Source organism: Cricetulus griseus, chromosome 7, assembly GCF_003668045.3.
Source record: "Cricetulus griseus strain 17A/GY chromosome 7, alternate assembly CriGri-PICRH-1.0, whole genome shotgun sequence".
Classification (NCBI taxonomy): Eukaryota; Metazoa; Chordata; class Mammalia; order Rodentia; family Cricetidae; genus Cricetulus; species Cricetulus griseus.
In genome coordinates, this window is record NC_048600.1 from 5,494,726 (window position 1) to 5,514,227 (window position 19,502).

Genomic DNA, 19,502 nt, shown 5'->3' on the forward strand with positions numbered 1-19,502 from the left:
TTGCCTTCCTATATGGGCTTGTTAATTAAAGCACCCTAGAATCCCAACCTCCAGAGAGTAGGGTTGTTCAGCAGAGCCTGCAAATGTTCTAGTCCCTGGGGCATGATTTCCTTTCCCATTTGCAAGCTATCTCTTGCTATGTTTTAAGTAGTGACCTGGAAGGTTGGGGAGACGGCTTTGGGTATAAGGTGCCGGCCGCACAAGCATGCGGACCTGTGTTTGGATTTTGAGCATCTTTGTAAATACCTGGTACAGGAGTTTGTATCTCTAGCACCAGCTTGGAGGCGGAGACAGAAAGATGTCCAGAGCGCATTGGCCAGCGCCTAACCAATCACTGAACTCCCGGTTCAGTGAGGGACCCTGAAAACATAGGTGGAGGGCCATGGAGGGAAGACTTTGGCTGTCGTCCTCTGCCATTCACACATGCATGTACAGGGTCGTCGGCACGCACACTTGCATATGTATAGTCATGAACAGGCGTCACTCATAAACAAAAAGAAAGTGGCAAATGTTGAACTCGGGTCGGAGGCAAACCAGTCTTGCATTCATTTTCCTAGGAAGTCTAGCAAAGCACTAAGAGGGAAGGCTGACCCATGCCTATGTAAAGAAGCAGACTTGTCTGCAAGCCAAGTCTTTTCATATAGTAGTTTTAATTAGCTACCCACTGAGACCACTCCTGTCTACAAACCTGGGGGGAAATCGAGGCAAGAATGAGAAGCTCTGAAGCAACCAGGAAGCAATGCCCCTCAGTGTTCTGTTTTTGAAAACTCTACACCTTTTCATCTTTCTTTCAGTACCTCTTGAAATCTCAAGGAAATTCAATATTAAAATTATGTCTTCTAATTTAAAAAGTTCTGCTACTTCCTACTCTCGCTTCCTCTCTGCTGTGATAGCAAACTAACCAAAATTAAGGTACCTGAGGTGTAATTGTTTTTAAGTTCAATTTTAAAAAATTGATTGTACCGATAATTCATAAATAAAACACAATCAGCTAAGCTTGAAACATGGAATTTCATTAACGATTTAAAATCCAGGCCAAAAGAAGATGAGAGGTTGCTTTTCTGTGTTATGTCCCTGTGTATGGAACACAAAATTACACTTAATCCTAGCGGGGAATTGGGGCTAGTGAATTTCTGTGCTCTGTTGGTCAAGGCCAAGCGGTACAGGAAGACAATTTGATAATAGGTTTCAAGAGTCTTGGAAATTATCTCCTCTGACACAGAAACTACCCTCTTGGGAATATATCTTAAGTTATTATCTTTGATACAAACAGAGATTTATGTAAAGCTTCTCATCAGAGCATTTCTAATGGCAATCTGGAAAGAATAAAATGTTGGAAAAGTCCCAACACTCAGGAATGTGTAAGCATTTATTACAAATGATGTGTAGAAGGTGACTAAACTAGCTGTGAAGTCCTCAGCTCGAATCCCAACAACGATTTTGACAGTTAAAATAAAGGCAGAGGGAAAAAAAGGCTTGGAACAATAAACCAAAATGTTAATAATGATGAAATAAGGATTTATATGTTCTGTATATCACTTATACAGAAAACATAAATGTCATAGTAGATGTGTTTCTTTTACAATTAAAAACAGACTAGCATTAAATTATTTTTAATTTGGTCATATCAAAGTTATATAAATTTACAATGAAAAGTTCCTCCTAAAGTTATTGGCATGATTAATCTGTTTGTGTTTTCTAGTAAGTTATGAATTATAATCTAATTTCAAGAGAAGACATAAAATGTAGGAATAGCTCATCAATAGGCAAGACAGTAAGCATTTATGTGCCTGGAACTGTCACAGAAATGCCGCATTTTTGCACAGAAATTTCTTGTTAGATCTTTTAGGCCCTCTGTCCTCTAGCACAGATAGTGCCCCCAAAACCTTCTCAAAACCCCATCTGTAAAGCAGATCATCTTAAAGTTGTTCAAGTTCCCTAATGCTTTAACTTGTGCGTATTCACTGGAACCTTGTGCATCAAATAAGTCAGAGTTCACAGCCAACATGGACTTTATTTTCTATAATCCTGTGAAATGTCAATGTAGGCTTCACACCATAGAATAGTAAACCTAGGGGGACCTTTGGAGTTTATCCCCTGCCCTTTATTTTTGGGAATGAAACCCAGGTCAAAGCTAACACCTTGGCTAAATTTGAAGCTGGAGCCAAGAGTCTTATAACTAACATTTTTATTTCTTGTTCCCCCTCAGTAGAAATGCTGGCTCTGCTTGGGACCCCTAAGACAGTGAGCAGCATGCAATTCTGGGATACGCATAGGGTATGTGGGGCTGGAGAGATGGCTCAGTGGTTCAGAGCACATTGCTTTTCCTGAGGACTTGCGTTTGACTCCTTGCACCCACATCAGGCAGCTTACAACAACCTGTACCTGCAGCTCCAGGGGGACCTGGCACCTCTGTGGGTACTTAAATTCATGTGCATATATCTCCACACAGATCCCCACACAATATGCATAATTAAAATAATCAAAACAAAAACAGTGAAGCACATTAACCTGTGTTAATTTAGGGAGTTTTGTAGTGTTGTTGCATGACTCCGATGCCTTACAAATTCAGCATCCCTACAGACAATCCTTTGCTGAATAGCTATGATGCTGAGTAGCTATGGTACATGAGCAACACCAGTGAAAGACACAGCTCCCATCTCAATGACAATCACTTGGGGCAGAATACCAAGAGGGCAAAGATAATGCAGCTGTAATAAAGATAGACCACCAAGAGAATAAGTAGGTCACCAAGGTAGACGGTCTCATTTCATGGAGACTGGACTTTGCAGTGAAACTTTTTGGAGGACCAAATGGGGATTTTGAGAAATAGAGGAGCTTAAGTCAAGAGAATGGTGATGACAAACGAACCTCCATAACCAGGTGTGGTGGCTCCAATCCCCCAAGTGGCCGTGAGATCCTGTCTCAAAGCAAAGCAAATGAACGAGAAGAAATAGGCTTCTTGGAGACTAGCAGGGCATGGTGAAAAGTGATGGAGACTAAGGATTCAGGTGTCCTAATACCCAGCTGGGGGTAAAGTGGGAGAGGTCAGAGTGCTAGGAAGATTTAGGAAATGGTTTTGACCAGTGAGCCGAGGAAAGTGGTCCTGGGCATGAAGACACATGAAGACTCAGAGGAACTCAGGGACAGCAATGTCTTTCCTTCCTTCATTAATAGAGTTATTTACTATTCCCTTCCTTGGTTCTATTAAATTATGAGTAATAAAAAGTGTGGTATTCAGCTCTCAATCTGATGTATTGATTTTTGTGTACTGTGTAAAACAATTAGTCATGCTAATTGGCATGTCTATCACTTCATCTACATACTTTTTTTTTGCGATGTGAGAACATTTCAGACCTATTTTTTTTGGTAAGTTTTGAGCAAATAACACAATACCATGAACTAGTCACCATGGCATGCATTAAAATCCCAGAATATACTGACTTCACAATGAACGACACCTCCTCATGGCTTTTTCCCTCCAGACCCTGGCAACCATCCTCTACTCTCTGCTTCTTTGACTTTTTAGGTTTCTATGTGAGTTCATAGAGCTCTCTTTCTGTGTGTGTGTGTGTGTGTGTGTGCATGTGTATGCCTGTTTGCATGTGTGGGGATATACATGTGTGTGCATGTGCAGGTGTGTGTACATGTATGTGGAGGTCTGAAGTTTATGTTAGGTGTCTTCCTTGATTGTTCTCTGTAGGGAGACACTGTAGCCACGCCTCCTAGTAGCCCCTACAGGTGTGCCTGGCCACGCCCATGAGGGTGTGGTCAGGGGAGGTTGAAGGGGCCACGATTACGTGGAGGCCCCTTCTCTCTGGCCTCACTAGCTTGCGGCCTCTGGGCACGCTCTGGCTTGCGTTTGGCTGGTGTTTATCTAAATGAAGAAATCTTAGCATTATGGCCTACAGATATCTTTGAGCACACAATAGTTCTCCACTTTAAAAATACAAATATATATATATATATATATATATATACATATATATATATATATATATGAGGGGAGGGTGCACTTGCACAAGCTATGCATAGTACATATGTGGAGCTCAAAGGACAATTTGTGAGAGTGGATTCTTCCAGCACATGGGGCCTGGGGATTGAGTACTGCCCACTGCAAGGAGAAGGTTTGCTGACAAAGGTTGAGAGCAGCTTAGGTCTATGATTACAAACATAAATATTTGGCAAGCAGTTTTACAACATAATCATTTAACAAACTAACAGCAGTAAGTCTATTTTGGGGCTATGACCTCTTCAGTCATGGGTTCTTTGCTCTGGAACAGGACACAACTCCAATCAGAAAGAAGTTGATTACCCCATAACGCTGTGCCACTGATACACCAATGTGTACATCTTGCCTTGCATGTTGGTGTTGTAATATCAGGATACAATGCTGGGTAAGACCATTGACATCTTTTCTTTCCAAGAACTTGCATAATACCTTCTGGCACTATGGAAACTAGCTGGCACAGAGGAAGTGTCCTGGTTGGTTAGAGATTTCTGTATGTCTTGCAGCCAAAGTGTAGGGTGTGGAGACATTACCCTTAAGGTCTCTACATCCCACTAAAAGCTGGGCAAATATGGTGCTACCTGCAACTGGGGAGACAGCAACGGAGAATCTTCTAGACAAACTGTCCAGGTAGATTAGTTGTATCAGGGAGCTCTGGGCTCAGCAAGAGATCCTGCCCGAACAAAACTAAAAAGTAGAGAGAGCTGGAGAGATGACTCAGTGGGTAAAGGAGCCAACTGCCAAACCTGTGCTGAAATTTCAGCTGGGTTGACTTTGTTCCGATCTTGTGCACATAACCAGAGCTGCTGTGAGTCTAATAACCATGCCATATTCAGAGAAACAGCATTTCATAGCACTGCTGCCTGTTGTCTGGCTCTTACTTTTTCTCTACCTGCTCTTCTTTAATGATAGCCCTCATCCATCAATGGACACATGAGCTGATTTTAGACCTTGGCTGTTGTGAACAATGCAGCCATAAACCCAGAAGTACACACTGATTCTATTTCTTTTGGATACATATCCAGAAAGAAGAGTGTAAGATCAGAGGATAATTTTATTTTTAAATTTTGAGGAACTTTCATACAACTTTTTACAACTGTCATCACGAGTGTACTATTTTATTTATCCACTGAAGGGACTGGTATTGGCTCAGGATGTCCCAAGACCAAGTTCCCAGCACAAAGGAAATTTATTTGCCCCAGAGAGGCAAAGGGAAGGAATAAGAGACACAGACAAGATATAGAGGATGAGGGAGCAAGGGAAGGGAACAAGGAAGGGCTGAAGGACCCTGGTGGGGGGCAGGGCACATGACACACACAACAAAGGCCTGCCTCTAGATTGAGAGGAAACAGATATAGCCTGTAGACAAATGGAGGTTTATAAAAGTAAAATGGGAAACCCTGTATTAGGATGAGGCATTTAATTTTGATTGGGCATGTTAATTAGTTGAGTCAAAGGGGGATTTTGATTGCTGGATTTCAATTCTTTGATAATTGGATCTTCATAATCAGCCTCATGAGGAGGATGTGGCCAAATAAGGGAGTAGACCTTGGGGGCTAGCTTTAGGAATGCAACCTAAAGGTTTTTTTTTTTTTTTTTTCAAAACAGAGAGTATGGGGGAGAAGGCACGGCCTGCCAGAGCCATGTTTGCTGTGCTTAGGCTGGCTAGAGTCCCTCCACCCATTTCCGGCAGACAAGGATTAATTAATTGCCTGTCTCCAGATGCTTATCAACTCATGATATCGAGTCCAGATGATCAAGGCCATTCTAACAGATAAAAAGTGATATTTCGTGGACTAAGAAATGTCTATTCTGGTCTATTTTTAAAATTAGATTATTTTCTTGCCATCTATATTTTGAGATCCTCTATAGTATCCTGGCATCAGATATGGCTTACAAATATTCTTTCTCAACTCCCAGGCTGCCTCTGTACTCCACTGATTGCTCCCTGTGCTGTGCAGAATCTGTTTGAGGTGACCTCATTTGTCTAATTTTTGCTTCTGCTGCTTGCGCTTTCAGAGTCATGTCAAATGAGTCTTCTTTGCGTAGGCCAATTTTGAGATGGTTTTTCTAGACTTGATTTCAGGGTCTCTCCAGTTTCAAGTCTTATGTTTAAGACTTTATCTACTTTTGGTTGATTTTAGGAATTCGATCAGAGCTAAGCATCTAATCCATTCTTCTTCACACGAGTATCATATTTGTCCAGTGCTGTGTATTTAGGAGATTACCTTTTTCCTGGTAGCTTTGTTAAAGACTAACTGGCTATAAATTTATTTCTGGACCATCTTGACTTCCCCATTATTCCCATTCTAGTGCCATGCTCTTTCGATTGGTGTAGCCATTGTGGTTTGAATCTGAGATGTTTAAACCCTTGGTTCCTAGCTGGTGGTGCTGTTTTGGAACATTGTGGAACCCTTGGGTGATGGAGGCTGTGTGGAAGAAGTGACTCACTTGAATGAGCCTTGACTTTGTGTCCAGCCCCACTTTCTGTCTTCCCTCTGCTTCCGGACTGAGATCACACTGTAATTAGCCCCCTCATACTCTTACTACTATAACTTCCCTGCTATGACGCAACTTAAACTTATCCCTTGAACTTAAGCCAAAGTAAACCCTTGTTCCTTCAAGTTGCTTCATTTCAGGTACTTGGGTACAGTACCAAAAAAAGCAATATCTTTAAAAAGTACATTGAAATAAGGTGTCAAAAGGCTTTGGTTAGTTTGGCTCAAGGGGGGGGGGCAAAAAGATAGTTCCTGTAAAGTTACAAAGAAACAATAATAGTTAAGGAAATGAGCATTGCACAAAAGGTTGCCAGTGTGTTCATGGGTCCAGCCACTCAGGCATTGATAAGTCACTGAAGTCCAAGAGGTCCTGCCTGCTGCTTGAGCTGGCCCAGGAGGACAGCATTTTAGCATCTATTGTCTGTGTGCTCCTCATTTTATAGACATGCAAAATGTGAGAGTTGCAGGGCCATGGAGGCTTCTGCCACAGGTTTTGAGAAAAGATTAGGAGGTCAGGCAATGCATAGACAGGTTAGATATTCTTCAGTGACCTTAGTAAGTGATACATGAAGCTCCAGCAGCGAGGGAGTTCCTAGGATTTTGGAACTGCCAAGAACACTAGATAGCCGCTAAGGAAATGGCTGGCAAGCATCAATTGGAGATTAAAAAAATATATAAAAAATAAACCCAAAACCCACAGATGTTAAGGCCACAGTTGCAGTCATGTCCAAGACTGTTGGAGCCCAGCTACTAGTGTGCCAGGTGCTTGACACAGAGCCTAGTTAACCTGTTTTCAGAGATGGATTTCAGTCTTCCTTTGTCCCCTCTTTCCCCCATACTCCATCTGTCCATTTTGAAATGGGCATGCCTGTGCTCTGTCACTGTACATTGGACGAAGGGGACTTTTTGATTTACAGAGCCTCATGCTAAGAGTTTGCTTTGAGCCTCAGAAGAGACCTTGAACTTCGGACTTTACAGTGTTGAGACTGTAAAGCTCTGGGGACTCTTTAAGTTGGATTAGATACAGTTTATATTATGAGATGACCATGAACTTTGGAGGCAAGGTCACAATATATTTTGAATCTGAAATGTCCCCTGTAGGCTCCTCTTTTGACGGATTGTTCCCCAGCTGGCGGTATTCTGTAGGAAGCTGCAGAACTGTTTGAAGGCCAGACTTAGCTGATGGAATTAGGGCATAGGTCACAAAAGTTGGCATTTGAAGGTCTTGTCTGGCCCTTTGTTCTGTTGCTCTGTCTGCTTCCTGGTCTGCCATGACCTGCAGAGCACCTGTGACAAGTTCTGCAACGAACCAGACAGTCCAACCCCACCAGGCTTTTCTTGACATTATGGACTGAAACCCCAACTCAAAATAATCCTCTCTTCCCTTTTATGTTGTTCAGTCAGCCATTTTTGGTCACAACAATAAAAAGGTAACAAAATTCTGTAAATATACTGAATTTCCTCACTAGTTCTAAAGGCTTGTTGATGTATGTTTTCTGCACGTCATGTCACCTAATCTCATAGACAAGTTTTGAGTTTCTTCCAAATTTAATTAGCATTTTCAAGTTAAATCTTAATTTTAAGTGTGTGTGTGTGTGTGTGTGTGTGTGTGTGTGTGTGTGTGTGTGTGTGTGTGTGTGTACAGGTGTCCCTGTAAGTCAGAGGCATCAGATTCTCCCAGAGCTGAGTTACAGTGGGGTGTTAGCTGTCCGATGTAGGCACCAGGTCATCTCTAACAGTACAAGCTCTTGATCACATCTCTCTAGCCCAGTGACTTTTTTCTAACCTTATTTTTAACCTTTTCCTTGCCTAATTGATCTGGTTAGGTATTCTAAAACAATACAATAGACATTTATCTTATTCCTCGTCACAGAGGGAGGGCTTTGTGCTTCCATTGTGTAGTGTGGGGTTTTCATCTGTGGCTTCCATTGTGTTTAGGTATGTGGGTCTCTGTTTTCTACTTTCATTGTGTGAACCTCCCTTTGAGGAAAGAGGCAGGCTGAGAGAGGCAGGGAAAGGAGTAGCTGAGTCTACCGTCTTGGGTCTGTGAAGCATAGTAAAAGGCAGGGTGCAAAATGCCCTTAAGATTTGTTTCATTTTGTTTTAGAAAATTCTTCTTATTCTCACCTCCACTTTTTTTTTTCCCCGGGAGAACTTTATTGGCCTTTTGGATAATGTTTATTTGCTAGGAAGAATGATCCCATCATACTTCCGCTGGGACCAGTGCATGGCCTTCTCTTTGCTGATTCTGTGGCCCCAGGGCAGCCTGTCTGCCATTTTGAACCCTGACGTACCTAGTAGCACCACATAGAAATCCAGGGTATCAATCCCAATGCTCATGTTATATTCGATGTCCAGATCAGTATGTTCTTGAGTCCCCAAACCAAAGTTATTTTCCATAAACCATACTCCTGCACCTTCAGATCTTTCTCCAGGATTTCTTCTGCCTTGTCTCTGTGGACTTAACAACCTGGGACCCCACCTACACTAAACAATGCATACGCCCTGCTCTAAATGTAATTGATCCTCTCAATAACCATTGGTAACAGCCTTTTGTGGTTATTTTCCATTCCAGAATGCCCCATAACATTAGGGAGCTAAGACAGGAGCTGGCCCAGCCTGAGCTAGTCAGCTTGAGGTGCATACAAAGTAAGGCAAGCTGTGTCCTCTGAGTGAACTCTTGTGGACAATCCCCTATTTATCATCATATACTCCTGCATACCCCGGTGTGCATATGATTAGTGTCAGGTGAATTGTAACAAAGCATAGGCAGGTACAGAAAGGCTTATGTAAGACTGGAGTGATTGACCAGAGGCTGAGAGTTCAGTTCCCAGAATCCACAAAGAATGTAGTCACTGTAACTCCAGCTCTAGAGAGATTGGCTTTATTTTTTAGACTATGTGGGCACCTGCATTCAGGCACACACACATTCATACACACACCACCGAAATTGAAAATAATAAATCTTTAAAGAGAGAAAAGTGTATGCCTACTCAATTAAAACTAAACTGCCCACAGAATGCCCCTTAGCAACCAACTCCTCCTTCCCATGGACCCCCTAAGAGCAAATCCAGATGCCTAAGGCAGTAACCAGAGACCGTTCAGTATTTAACTCAAGGAGCCTGATGCTGTCTTGTAGTGCATTTGCTCTGTACTGTCACATTGATTTTGAATAAAATTTCTTGCCACTTTGCTTCCCATATGTGCTTTCTAAATTTTTTGAACAAGACACCAAGAGACTAGGAATATCCAGACCATGGCCTCCTGTAACAGTGGTCACGTTGGGTAGTTGATTCTTGCACCTTGCTCAATCAAATGAGAACATCGGTAGTTGTGGAGAGAGCTCCTAGATGGGTACCCAGAAGCCTATTTGGGCTTCCCACTACCATGTGACAGAAATAGCATATGGTGGCACTGAGAATGAGCAACAACCTACTAATGTTCCTCTTTGAGAGAAGGTGACCTGAGAGACAAGTGGTTTTGTGAAAACTGTCCAACACCCTGCAAACATTTGACACAGAGCTAAGTATTCCCTGGCTGTCACATCATTTATAGAAGAAACAGCAGACTTTAAGACAGTGGTTCTCAACATGTGTACCATGACCCCAGGGTCAAATGATGCTTTCACAAGGGTTGCATATCAGAGATCTTGCAAATTAGACATTTGCATTATGATTCATAACGGAAGCAAAATTACAGTTATGATGTAGCAATGAAATAATTTTATGGCTGGGGTTAAGCACAACATGAGGAACTGTATTAAGGGTTGCGGCAGTAGGAAGGTTGGGAACCACTGCTCTGAGTGGCTGCCAGCATCAATGAACTGATGGTGTCTCAGAACTAGAACCTGTGTCTTCTCACTGACTCCAGCCCAGTTGCTCATCCTATCATAATGAGATCCCTTTGCTTTCCAAACTATGTCACCGTTTTCTTCCTGTCCTCAATGTGTCTAGTAAGACTCCCTCTGAGCAGGCTTAAACAAATTCACTCTGTAACAGGTTAAATTTCATCCCTTCCCCATGAAAATCCTGCACTGAAGTCTGAATGCCCAGTTTCTCAGAATATGACCTGGTCTGAAAATAGGTGAATGGCACAGATAATTGGTTGAAACGGGATGAAGTCATACTGGAATTCTTGATCCAATAAAACTGATGTCATTACAGAAAGGGAAAAGTCACAGACAGGCATCCACACTGGGGATGCCATGTGAAGATGATGCAAACCAGAACATCATAGATTTCCAGAAAGCATCCAGAAGCTAGGGAAGAGGCTTGGGATAGACTTCTCCCTCAATGCTAGCTAGAGGAACCATCTTCACCGACACACTGATTTTGGACTTCAAGTCTCCAAAACTGGAAGATAACACATTTCTGTTGTTTTAGGCTACCCAGCTTGTAGGACAGCCCCAACAAGTTAATACACACTATCTACAAAGGGCTTTGTGCCCCTCAGTTTCAGCATGACCTGCAGGTGTATGTTAGCTGGCAAAGCCTCACAGTGGGTACTAACAACAGAATATTACCCCCGGGCTTAGTTCTAAATTCACCAGCAGTGCCTGTGTTCCAGTAGGCCTGCTATTTCTTAAAGACAGCCAAATTGTATTCTTTGGAGATTAGAGATGTCTCAAATATTTCATCTCCAAAGTATGATATTCTAATGGCATGAGTAAAACCATTGTCTTAAGAATATTGCTTTTTTTTGAGGAATTAAGAAACAGGGAGATCTTTTTTTTATTTAGAGAATACTTTATTAGTTTTTGTAATCAAACCCACGTAGATAAGACCTTACATATTTAATAGAAACAGGGAGATCTTAAATTCAGTATCTGCAAACATGCTGTATCTGAAATACTTGTTTGTTGCTGAAAACCACAAAGATATGTATATAGTATAGGTAACATATAAACACATACACATGCTATGAATATTTGCGCTATATGAATACACGCAACCACACACACACACACACACACACACACACACACACACACACACACACTCATACACACACAGGCATCTTGAATTTGATGTATACTTAACATTTTCCTTTAAACTTCTGTTATTGTTTATGGGTTGTGTCTCGGCTTGAAACCCCTCTTGGCTAGATTCAAAGAATATCCAGATAACACACAGAAACGTACTCACCGAGCAAGACCTCAATAACAAATGCCTTCATAGTGGGAACAACAATCCCCATAAATATCAAAACAGCACCCTGGAGAGAGAGAAAAATATCATCAAACTTCAGCCAGCAGCCCTGGAAAAGATGCCTGAACTATGTGGGGACATTCTGCATCATTTTGCATTCCCCTCTGGAGCAGGATTCAAAGCTTTAGCTTTCTATAGGAAGTCACATAGATTGAACTGGATGGCTGTACTGGTACCCAGAGAATCCATTTTCAGTTAGAAAACCCATTCTTGTTATCTGCCTCTGATTTTTTAGAGATTTGGTCTTAGAAGTGACAAACAACCTCATGATTTTGAGACTGTGTCCCAGTAGTCCTCAGATTTGGGCAACAGCCACATTTATGGTGTCAAGGGAACAATTTAAGATTACAAACAAATCATCCCTTCAGTAAACATTAAATTCCTATAACATTCCTAACTTTGTAAAGGAGAAGGTGATGAAACTGAATTAAAAGCCAGTTCTCACTCTTAAAAGGCACAGTTTAATAAAGGTGGGAAAACATAAGTGAACACAAATTATCACAGCATTAGAGAGCCCGAAGGCCTCGTAAGGAAGTGGAAGGAAGGCTTACAGAGCCCTGGGTCTCTTACTTTGCTGCATATTGGTATCACTGGGAGTTTTAAAAACGCCAATGTCCAGGATGTGCCCAGATCAACCGAATCAGTCTGTTGAGGGTAGAGTTTGGTTACTAAGCTTTAAAACTCCTCTAATAGATCAACAGGCAACCAAGTTGAAGACACAGTAGTTGAGTAGGGCTTCTCTTCACAGTGCATACTAATCCCCTGAAGATCTTGTTAAAATGAAGATTTTAGTTCAATAGGTCCTGGTCTAGGAACAAGCACATTAAAGGAAGAAAGGAGAGTCTGCAGCTAAACCATCCTGAATGTGCCCAATCTCATCTGATCTAGGAAGCTTGGCAGAGTCTGTCCTGTTTAGTACCTGGATGGGAGAAAGGAAGGGTATTGTCATCTATGAGAATAAGGAAAAACTTCATAGTTTTGGGAGCAGCTGGATCACCTGGCTGGAATGGACCGAGTTTCAAAATAGAAATAGGAAAAATGATGGAGGATGTCCTTCTGTATGCTGTGAATATGTGTTTCTCTTACTGGTTGATGACTAAAACTGTTTCAGCCAATGGGCAAGCAGGATTTATCCAGGCAGGAAATCCAAACAGGGATAGAGAAAGGTAGAAGGCGGAGTCAGGAAGACACCATGTAGCCACCAGGAAGGTAGGATGCCGGGGCATTCTCTGGGAAGCCAAGACCATGTAGAAATACATATATTAATAGAAATTGATTAATAATTAAGAGAGAGCTAGCCAATAAGAAGCCTGAGCCATTGTCCAATCAGCTTAAAATTAATGTAAGCCTCTGTGTGCTTATTTAGGACTAAACATTTGTGGTATGGGGCAGGATAGAAACTTCCATCCACAGGAAAAGGAATACCCATTGTAGGGATCAGCATAAACAGAGTTCTAGGAACTAGAGAGCACAGTGGACATAAAAAGGTTGTTCTTTATAAGGAATGCATCTCCCTTGTTAGAGCTATAAGGAGCCCTTCAAAGGTTCACCAATTCTACCATCCCCTGTACTTATACTATATTTCATTTTGTTTTGAGTCCTTATGATAATTCAGCATGGTGGGTTTGAAAGTTGTCATTGAATAGATTAGGAAACAAGGACTTAGGAAGTTCCAAATTAGGACCACTGTGCCACCAGAGAATGGGAAAGAAATACAAGGAGGGGTAGGTGAGAGACATCTGCCTTTGGTTCATTCAATAAAAAATAATATTGTAGAGAATCTAGACATAAAATTGGCCTGCACTTTATTAGCATTAACATCTAAAAAGTTTAAATAATATCAATGGTAACAAAACACTCATTCTCTCTGGGAAGTGGGGTCCCCATGCAACTGGGTGACCTAGAGTTGGCTTTCATTGATCTGTACTCTGCTGTGGCCCAGGAGTTTGTTGGTAAATCCACTTTCTGGAAAGGAAATGACCCTGAGTTGTACAGTATGCCAATTTCTACGATATGGATCCTCACAAAATCTCATTTTTAAGCCACAGGAGTGCTGTTACTAAGTGGGAAATATATATGCTTACATTCCATATTTAGCTAAGGATTTGTGAAGAGTTAGCTTATCAGTTATGATCAAAAGATCAATACAAATGCCAATGAATTTAAAACAGTTTGATGTGTAAAAGATTTGTTCTAAACAATTAAATTAGGCACCAAGAGTGACTGCCTTACAGCACTGGATCCCTTCTTTGATTTTGGGCAACAACTGATGTATTAAGTTTCCCAACTGAGTTGACCAGTTAATAATAGAGCAATGGTCTTTAAATTCAGAGTAGAGACATCTGTTTGCTGACTCAATGCTGAAGTGGCTATTGTATTTTTGGAACTAGTGAAATAAATCACTTTTACTAATTTGAGGCACTGCTGAACAATAGGCATGAGCTCAACCCTAAATATTGGACACGATTATGAGACAGTTGCAGACTATGGATGCATATGGCTAGCACTACAACTACTTACTACTCAGTGTTGTAGACTCACCCTTCTCATCTCTCACATCTGCATCTCCATCTGCTAAGCTTGCTTGCTCTACATTCCTACTACATCCAGAATCAGTCAGTTCTCATCTTCACCATTGTACCTGGTCCAGACCACACCCTGGCTCATCTAGATTACTTTAGTTAGCCTTCTAGAGAGGCTAACTAGCATGGCCCTGGTTGGAGCAAATTGGTCTGTAGCTCTGCTCAGCACTGTACAGTGGCTCCCCACTATTCTAAGAAGAAAAGCCAAAGTCTTCACAGGTGGCTCAAGTGGATGTACCCACTTTTCATCTTCCAGATCTCATTTTTTCTAATTCCCCTGTTTTTAGGCTGCTTCTAGAATATGCCTTTCACCTCATGGTCTCACTTCTGCATTTACTGTCCCACTAATAATTTGCTCTGCCTCAACATAATTCCCTAATATGAGCATGTTTGTTCTCTTATTTTCCCCAAATCTTTGCTTGAATGATGCCTTATTATGGGATATTATGCAAACCTCCTATTTAAACTCAAAGTCCCCTTTTCTGTCCACTGCTAAGCCCTAGTCTTGATATTTTTTTCCTGGTTACCTATCACTTTTGACATATTCTACAATTTACTTATTTTATTTGTCCATTGTTGGGTTCCCCCAACAGAATGCTAACTCCGAGAGGATGGGAATTTTTATTTGAGTTTATAGATGCTCAGCGAATACATGTTAGATAAATATGAGTACCAAGGACTGTCTCCTTTTCCTAGAAAGAAAACAAAGAAACAAAACTAAGGGAAGACAATCTGGATATACACCAAAACAGCAAATCATACATTTTCAATGGTAGTCTACCCAAAAATCCAAGAGGAGAACAGGAGAGCAGAGGAGTGCTCTCAGGCATGTCCTACAGCTTCAGAAGTCATGAAGGACATACATGACCTTCATATATGGGGTCTCATGGACACCCACCAACCAGTTCCAAGAAACAACCTCTCTAATCCCGATGAAGATATTACCCATGTACAACTCATGAACAATTGAAGCATTAATCTAACTAATCTTAATCAATAAAAACCAGGGGTCCGATATTGGGGTAAAGATCTGGAAGTTCAAAGAACCAGGAGCAGCCACTAGTTGCTCCCTTCCTCTCTCATTATTTAGTTTGAAAAGCCAGAAATCCTGTCTCTTCCCCACCTTACCACTTCTCTGGAGTGCTGGGATTAAAGGCATGAGCTGCCACTGCCTGGCTTCTCTGGTTAACTAAGGCTAGCTCCACCCTCTGATCTCCAGGCAAGCTTTATTTGTCAGAACACAAACAAAGTATCACACAACAAGCAATAAAACTGACCAGAAACTCTCTGTCCTTTGGAAGCAGAGTGTGTTGAAGGCCCCTTCTCACCTCTGCATTTTCCTTCCTTGCTTGGTCTGTTTGCTCATACTCTTAAATGTTAATGTGATTTTTTGAAATATGAGGGAAAACATTACCACCCCCCCTCTCTGGTACACTAGGGGTCAGGGCTCGAGACTGCTCAAGTTCTGCAGAAGGGGAAGTCAATCAATATCATGAAGACACAGAATGTTTGGCAACTTTGGAACCTTAATTCCTTCTGTGCTCCCGGGAGTGTTGACAAAAATTGAAGAAAAGCTTCCAAAAGAATGCTACTTGTGCATAAATTATGGATTGTGCTGTGAGCTATGATTTAAAAATTCCCCAATCTGGAGTTCTGTTGAGACAGATAAAGCCTGGGTTGTGAAAGAAAAATAAACTTCAGTGTACATAGATTAGCATAGCCAATTCAATTAGCTATCATCGCCCTAAGTTAGAAAAGGACAAATTTGTAGTAAATAATAATAGCACCTTGTTCTAATTTCATCTCTCTTACTGTGGTAAAATAGTCTGACCCCAAACAACTTAGGGAACAAAGGATTGATTTCTGCTTACAGGTCAGTGTGCATCATCATGGGAAGGCAGGCCAGGAACTGAAGCAGAAACCAAAGAGCGATACGATAAATCTTTCCGCCCAAAGCACTGAGCCCCACCACCACATCTGTGCTTTACGCCAGCCTCCCGCCTGAGTTAGGGCCCCAATTAATGCACAGAGAGACTTGTGTTAGGTACAATGCTGCTTAGTCAATGACTAGGATTCTCATCTGCTAGCTCAGTCTTAATTATCATAAACCTATATGTTTTATAAGACTTATCTTATAGAGGATGTCTTCCGCTGGCACCCTCTCTTGCTGGTTGCTGGTTGCTGCTGGAGGAAGGGCAGAGGGGAAAAGGGACACTTCCTGTTTCTCCTTGCTTAAATATGAGTCTCCTTGCTATGTTACTTCCTGCCTGGATCACCACTTCTCTACTACATTTCCAAGAATCCTCTTTGACTCCTAGTCCCATCTAACTTGCTCTCTCATTGGCCAAACAAGTACTTTATTCAATAATCAATAAGATGAACATACACAGTACATTCCCCATCAAAAGAGGAATGCTGATTTCTGGGTTGCATACAACCCAAGACCACCTGCCCAGCGAATGCTACCACCCACAGTGGGCTGGTCTCCCCTATGTTAATTGACAATCAAGACAATATTCCACAGACAAGCCAGCAGGACAATCTGAACTGGGCAATTCCACTGAGATTCCATTTTCAAGGCCATGTCAAGTCAACAGTTAAGGCTAACTAGAACACACCTTACATTTTCTTAGTAGTCTTAAACTTCATGTGTGTTTCTAAAATAGGAACACCTTATGCTATTTTTATCCTCCTCACTGTCTTCCTTCTTCCCTCCTTCCAACTCACTATTTATCTGAGGATGACCTTGAATTCTGTACCACCACAACAGGTTTCTGTGGTGCTGGGGATCAAAGCCAGGGTTATTTGTGTGTTGGGCAAAGACACTAAAGTCCATCTCCATCCCCCTCTCTTTGTCTCTTTTCATCATTTGGTTCTGAAATCCTGGAGCATTGCTTGGCAATGAGGGCCACAACCTGCATTTGTTGAGAGGATGAGTAAGGCTTGTTCTTACTGGTGACCATGTTTAATTTCCATTTTAAAGAGAAGGAATCTGACATCTACAATGGGTGGAAGACTTCTTTAAGGTCACATACTCAAAGTCAGGCCCTGTTTTCGGTTCTTGATTCTGTACTGTTGTTTACTCCTTGATGTGTGTAAAATGCATTTTATTGAGATCTCATTTCCTGAGATCTATTTTTTAGCATGTGTGATGCTCATGGGCTAAGAGGGCAAGCTACTTAAGTTAAAGAGGTCAGAGAGGAATATTGCTCATTGACAGTGGAAGGGGACTGAAAGGACAAATAGAGAGAAAAGAACTCGTGCAACCCATGCATTGGAATCACCTGTTCAAAAGTTTCCCTGTGCACAGAAGCCAACAAAATCAGAAATTAATGAGGAAAATAAAAATAAAACAAACATCAACCCCTCCAGTTTGGGAGGGGCATTTAGATACTGTCTCATCATCATCATCATCATCATCATCATCATCACCATCTTCATCATCATCATCATCATCATCATCATCTCCCCCTCCCTCCCTCTTGCCCCCCCCCGTGTGTGTGTGGTACATGCAGCTGTGTCACTAACATTTTTACTGCCAGATTTAGTAGTTCACAATAACCAGAAACCAAGCTGAAGCCACAGGCTGTCATATGATGTGACCCTTGGGGAGGAGTTACCAGCATCTAACAAGGAGCATCCACAACCTCTGACCTCCTTGCCCACTGCCCTCCATGTTCCAAATTCCCCATGCCCTCCAATTGGAAAGGACTAGCTTCCTGGAGTACAGGTCACAGCCCACTCATTCTCTAAAGAACAAAGCCTAAATTACCTGGAGAGTCATAAGGGACTCTGAAAATCTGATCCAAGTGACCCTGCAACACCATTAAACTGAAATTCTCCCTCAGGACTCTCTCCTCTGGCTCCAACACCTTATGTATGGACCTCTGAATTTATCTGTACACATTAGCACCACGGCTCATTTACCACCTTCTCCTACCCTCCTCCCCTAGCCCAGCCATCATCCAGGCTTTAAACCATGGTCCACCTCTTTTCTACACATCTTCCCAGTTTCTTAAAACCCATCTTTATTCATACTTCTGTTCATGACAAAAAAAAGAATGATAGTAAAAGGAAAGTTTAAGTGTACCCCACATGCTAAGCAGAGAGAAACAAAATGCATGTTCCAGTATCAAATTGCTGGGAGTTTTCCAGAGGGAGACTGACACATGTTAAAATTTATAGAGCACATGGTAAGTGTAGATGATGTATTGACTCATTCATCTTTACAACAGCTTGGGAAGGCCCCGGAAGGACACAGAAGTCAGTGACTTTGCCCAAGGGGGCAAGGCTGGAAGGAAGAGAAACTAAACTTGCAGATCAGAGGCCCTGCTTTCTGCACTGCTGCCGTCACTGGGTGTCTCCCAACAAGACAGCAATGCCCGTGGGTCAGTAAAGGGCGCAGAGACAAACCACTCTGGAGATGGTTTCAGGGAACAGCGTCTGCTTTATTGCATGTGAGTGTATAGTGGGAACCTGCCTTGGATTTGATAGTCAGAGCTCACACCACCAGGGTCTTTATGTGGAAGAAGCTCATTGAAGGAGACATAGAGAGTGGAAATGTGGAGAGACTCTCATCCAAATGCCAGCTACTGGCTATTGACGACACTCCAGAATTCAGTGTTCTGACTTCAGGAGCACCGTGTGCCATGCTTCTTACTTAGAAGCACAAAGTGCAGTGTGCCGAGTAGGCTGGCCTCCTGCACTCTATAGGCCATTGCTGGCTCATGGCAAGCAGGTGCCTTTATCTGCACTCTGACGCAGTTGGTCTAAGATAGTATTACACTGTTTGAATGCTCTCACATGGATTTCACTGGGCAGTGAGCCCATCTACTCTTAAAGCTACCAGCAAGGAGAAATTGAGTTGATGGCACATTGGCTCAGGTGCAGAGACTGGAAGAGGCTTGAACAACTTAACTGAACTTCAGGGAGCTACTCAGCCAGGCATGGAAGAGTAATAAGATTATTATAGAGGAAGGAAGGGGCTACATAAGTCTTGAATGTCATGTCTAAAGAATGTGAGATCATTCCTGTAGGCAACAGGGAGACATGGAAGGCTTAAGAATGATTTTTTTTGCATTCATCATTTTTAATAAGCACCTTGGAGGTCTACTTGAGCCACCCACTTGGAAAAAAATCTGCCCCATTGGACATATTGGGGTGATATAATGGTGGCATTGATCTGATCTAGGTGTGGCTTAGAGGA

The 19,502-nt window shown here is 42.0% G+C and overlaps 1 protein-coding gene across 5 annotated transcripts in view; it reads right to left on the bottom strand.

Moving 5' to 3' along the window:
• Positions 1-313, bottom strand: part of Vit (vitrin) — an 86,344-nt gene extending 86,031 nt beyond the window's left edge. For all 5 annotated transcript variants that reach the window (XM_035447892.1, XM_035447890.1, XM_035447891.1 and 2 more), the window contains exon 1: positions 266-313. In XM_035447892.1, the coding sequence (XP_035303783.1) occupies positions 266-313 (48 nt within the window). The remainder of the gene's footprint in view (positions 1-265) is intronic.
• Positions 314-19,502: the final 19,189 nt, after the last annotated feature.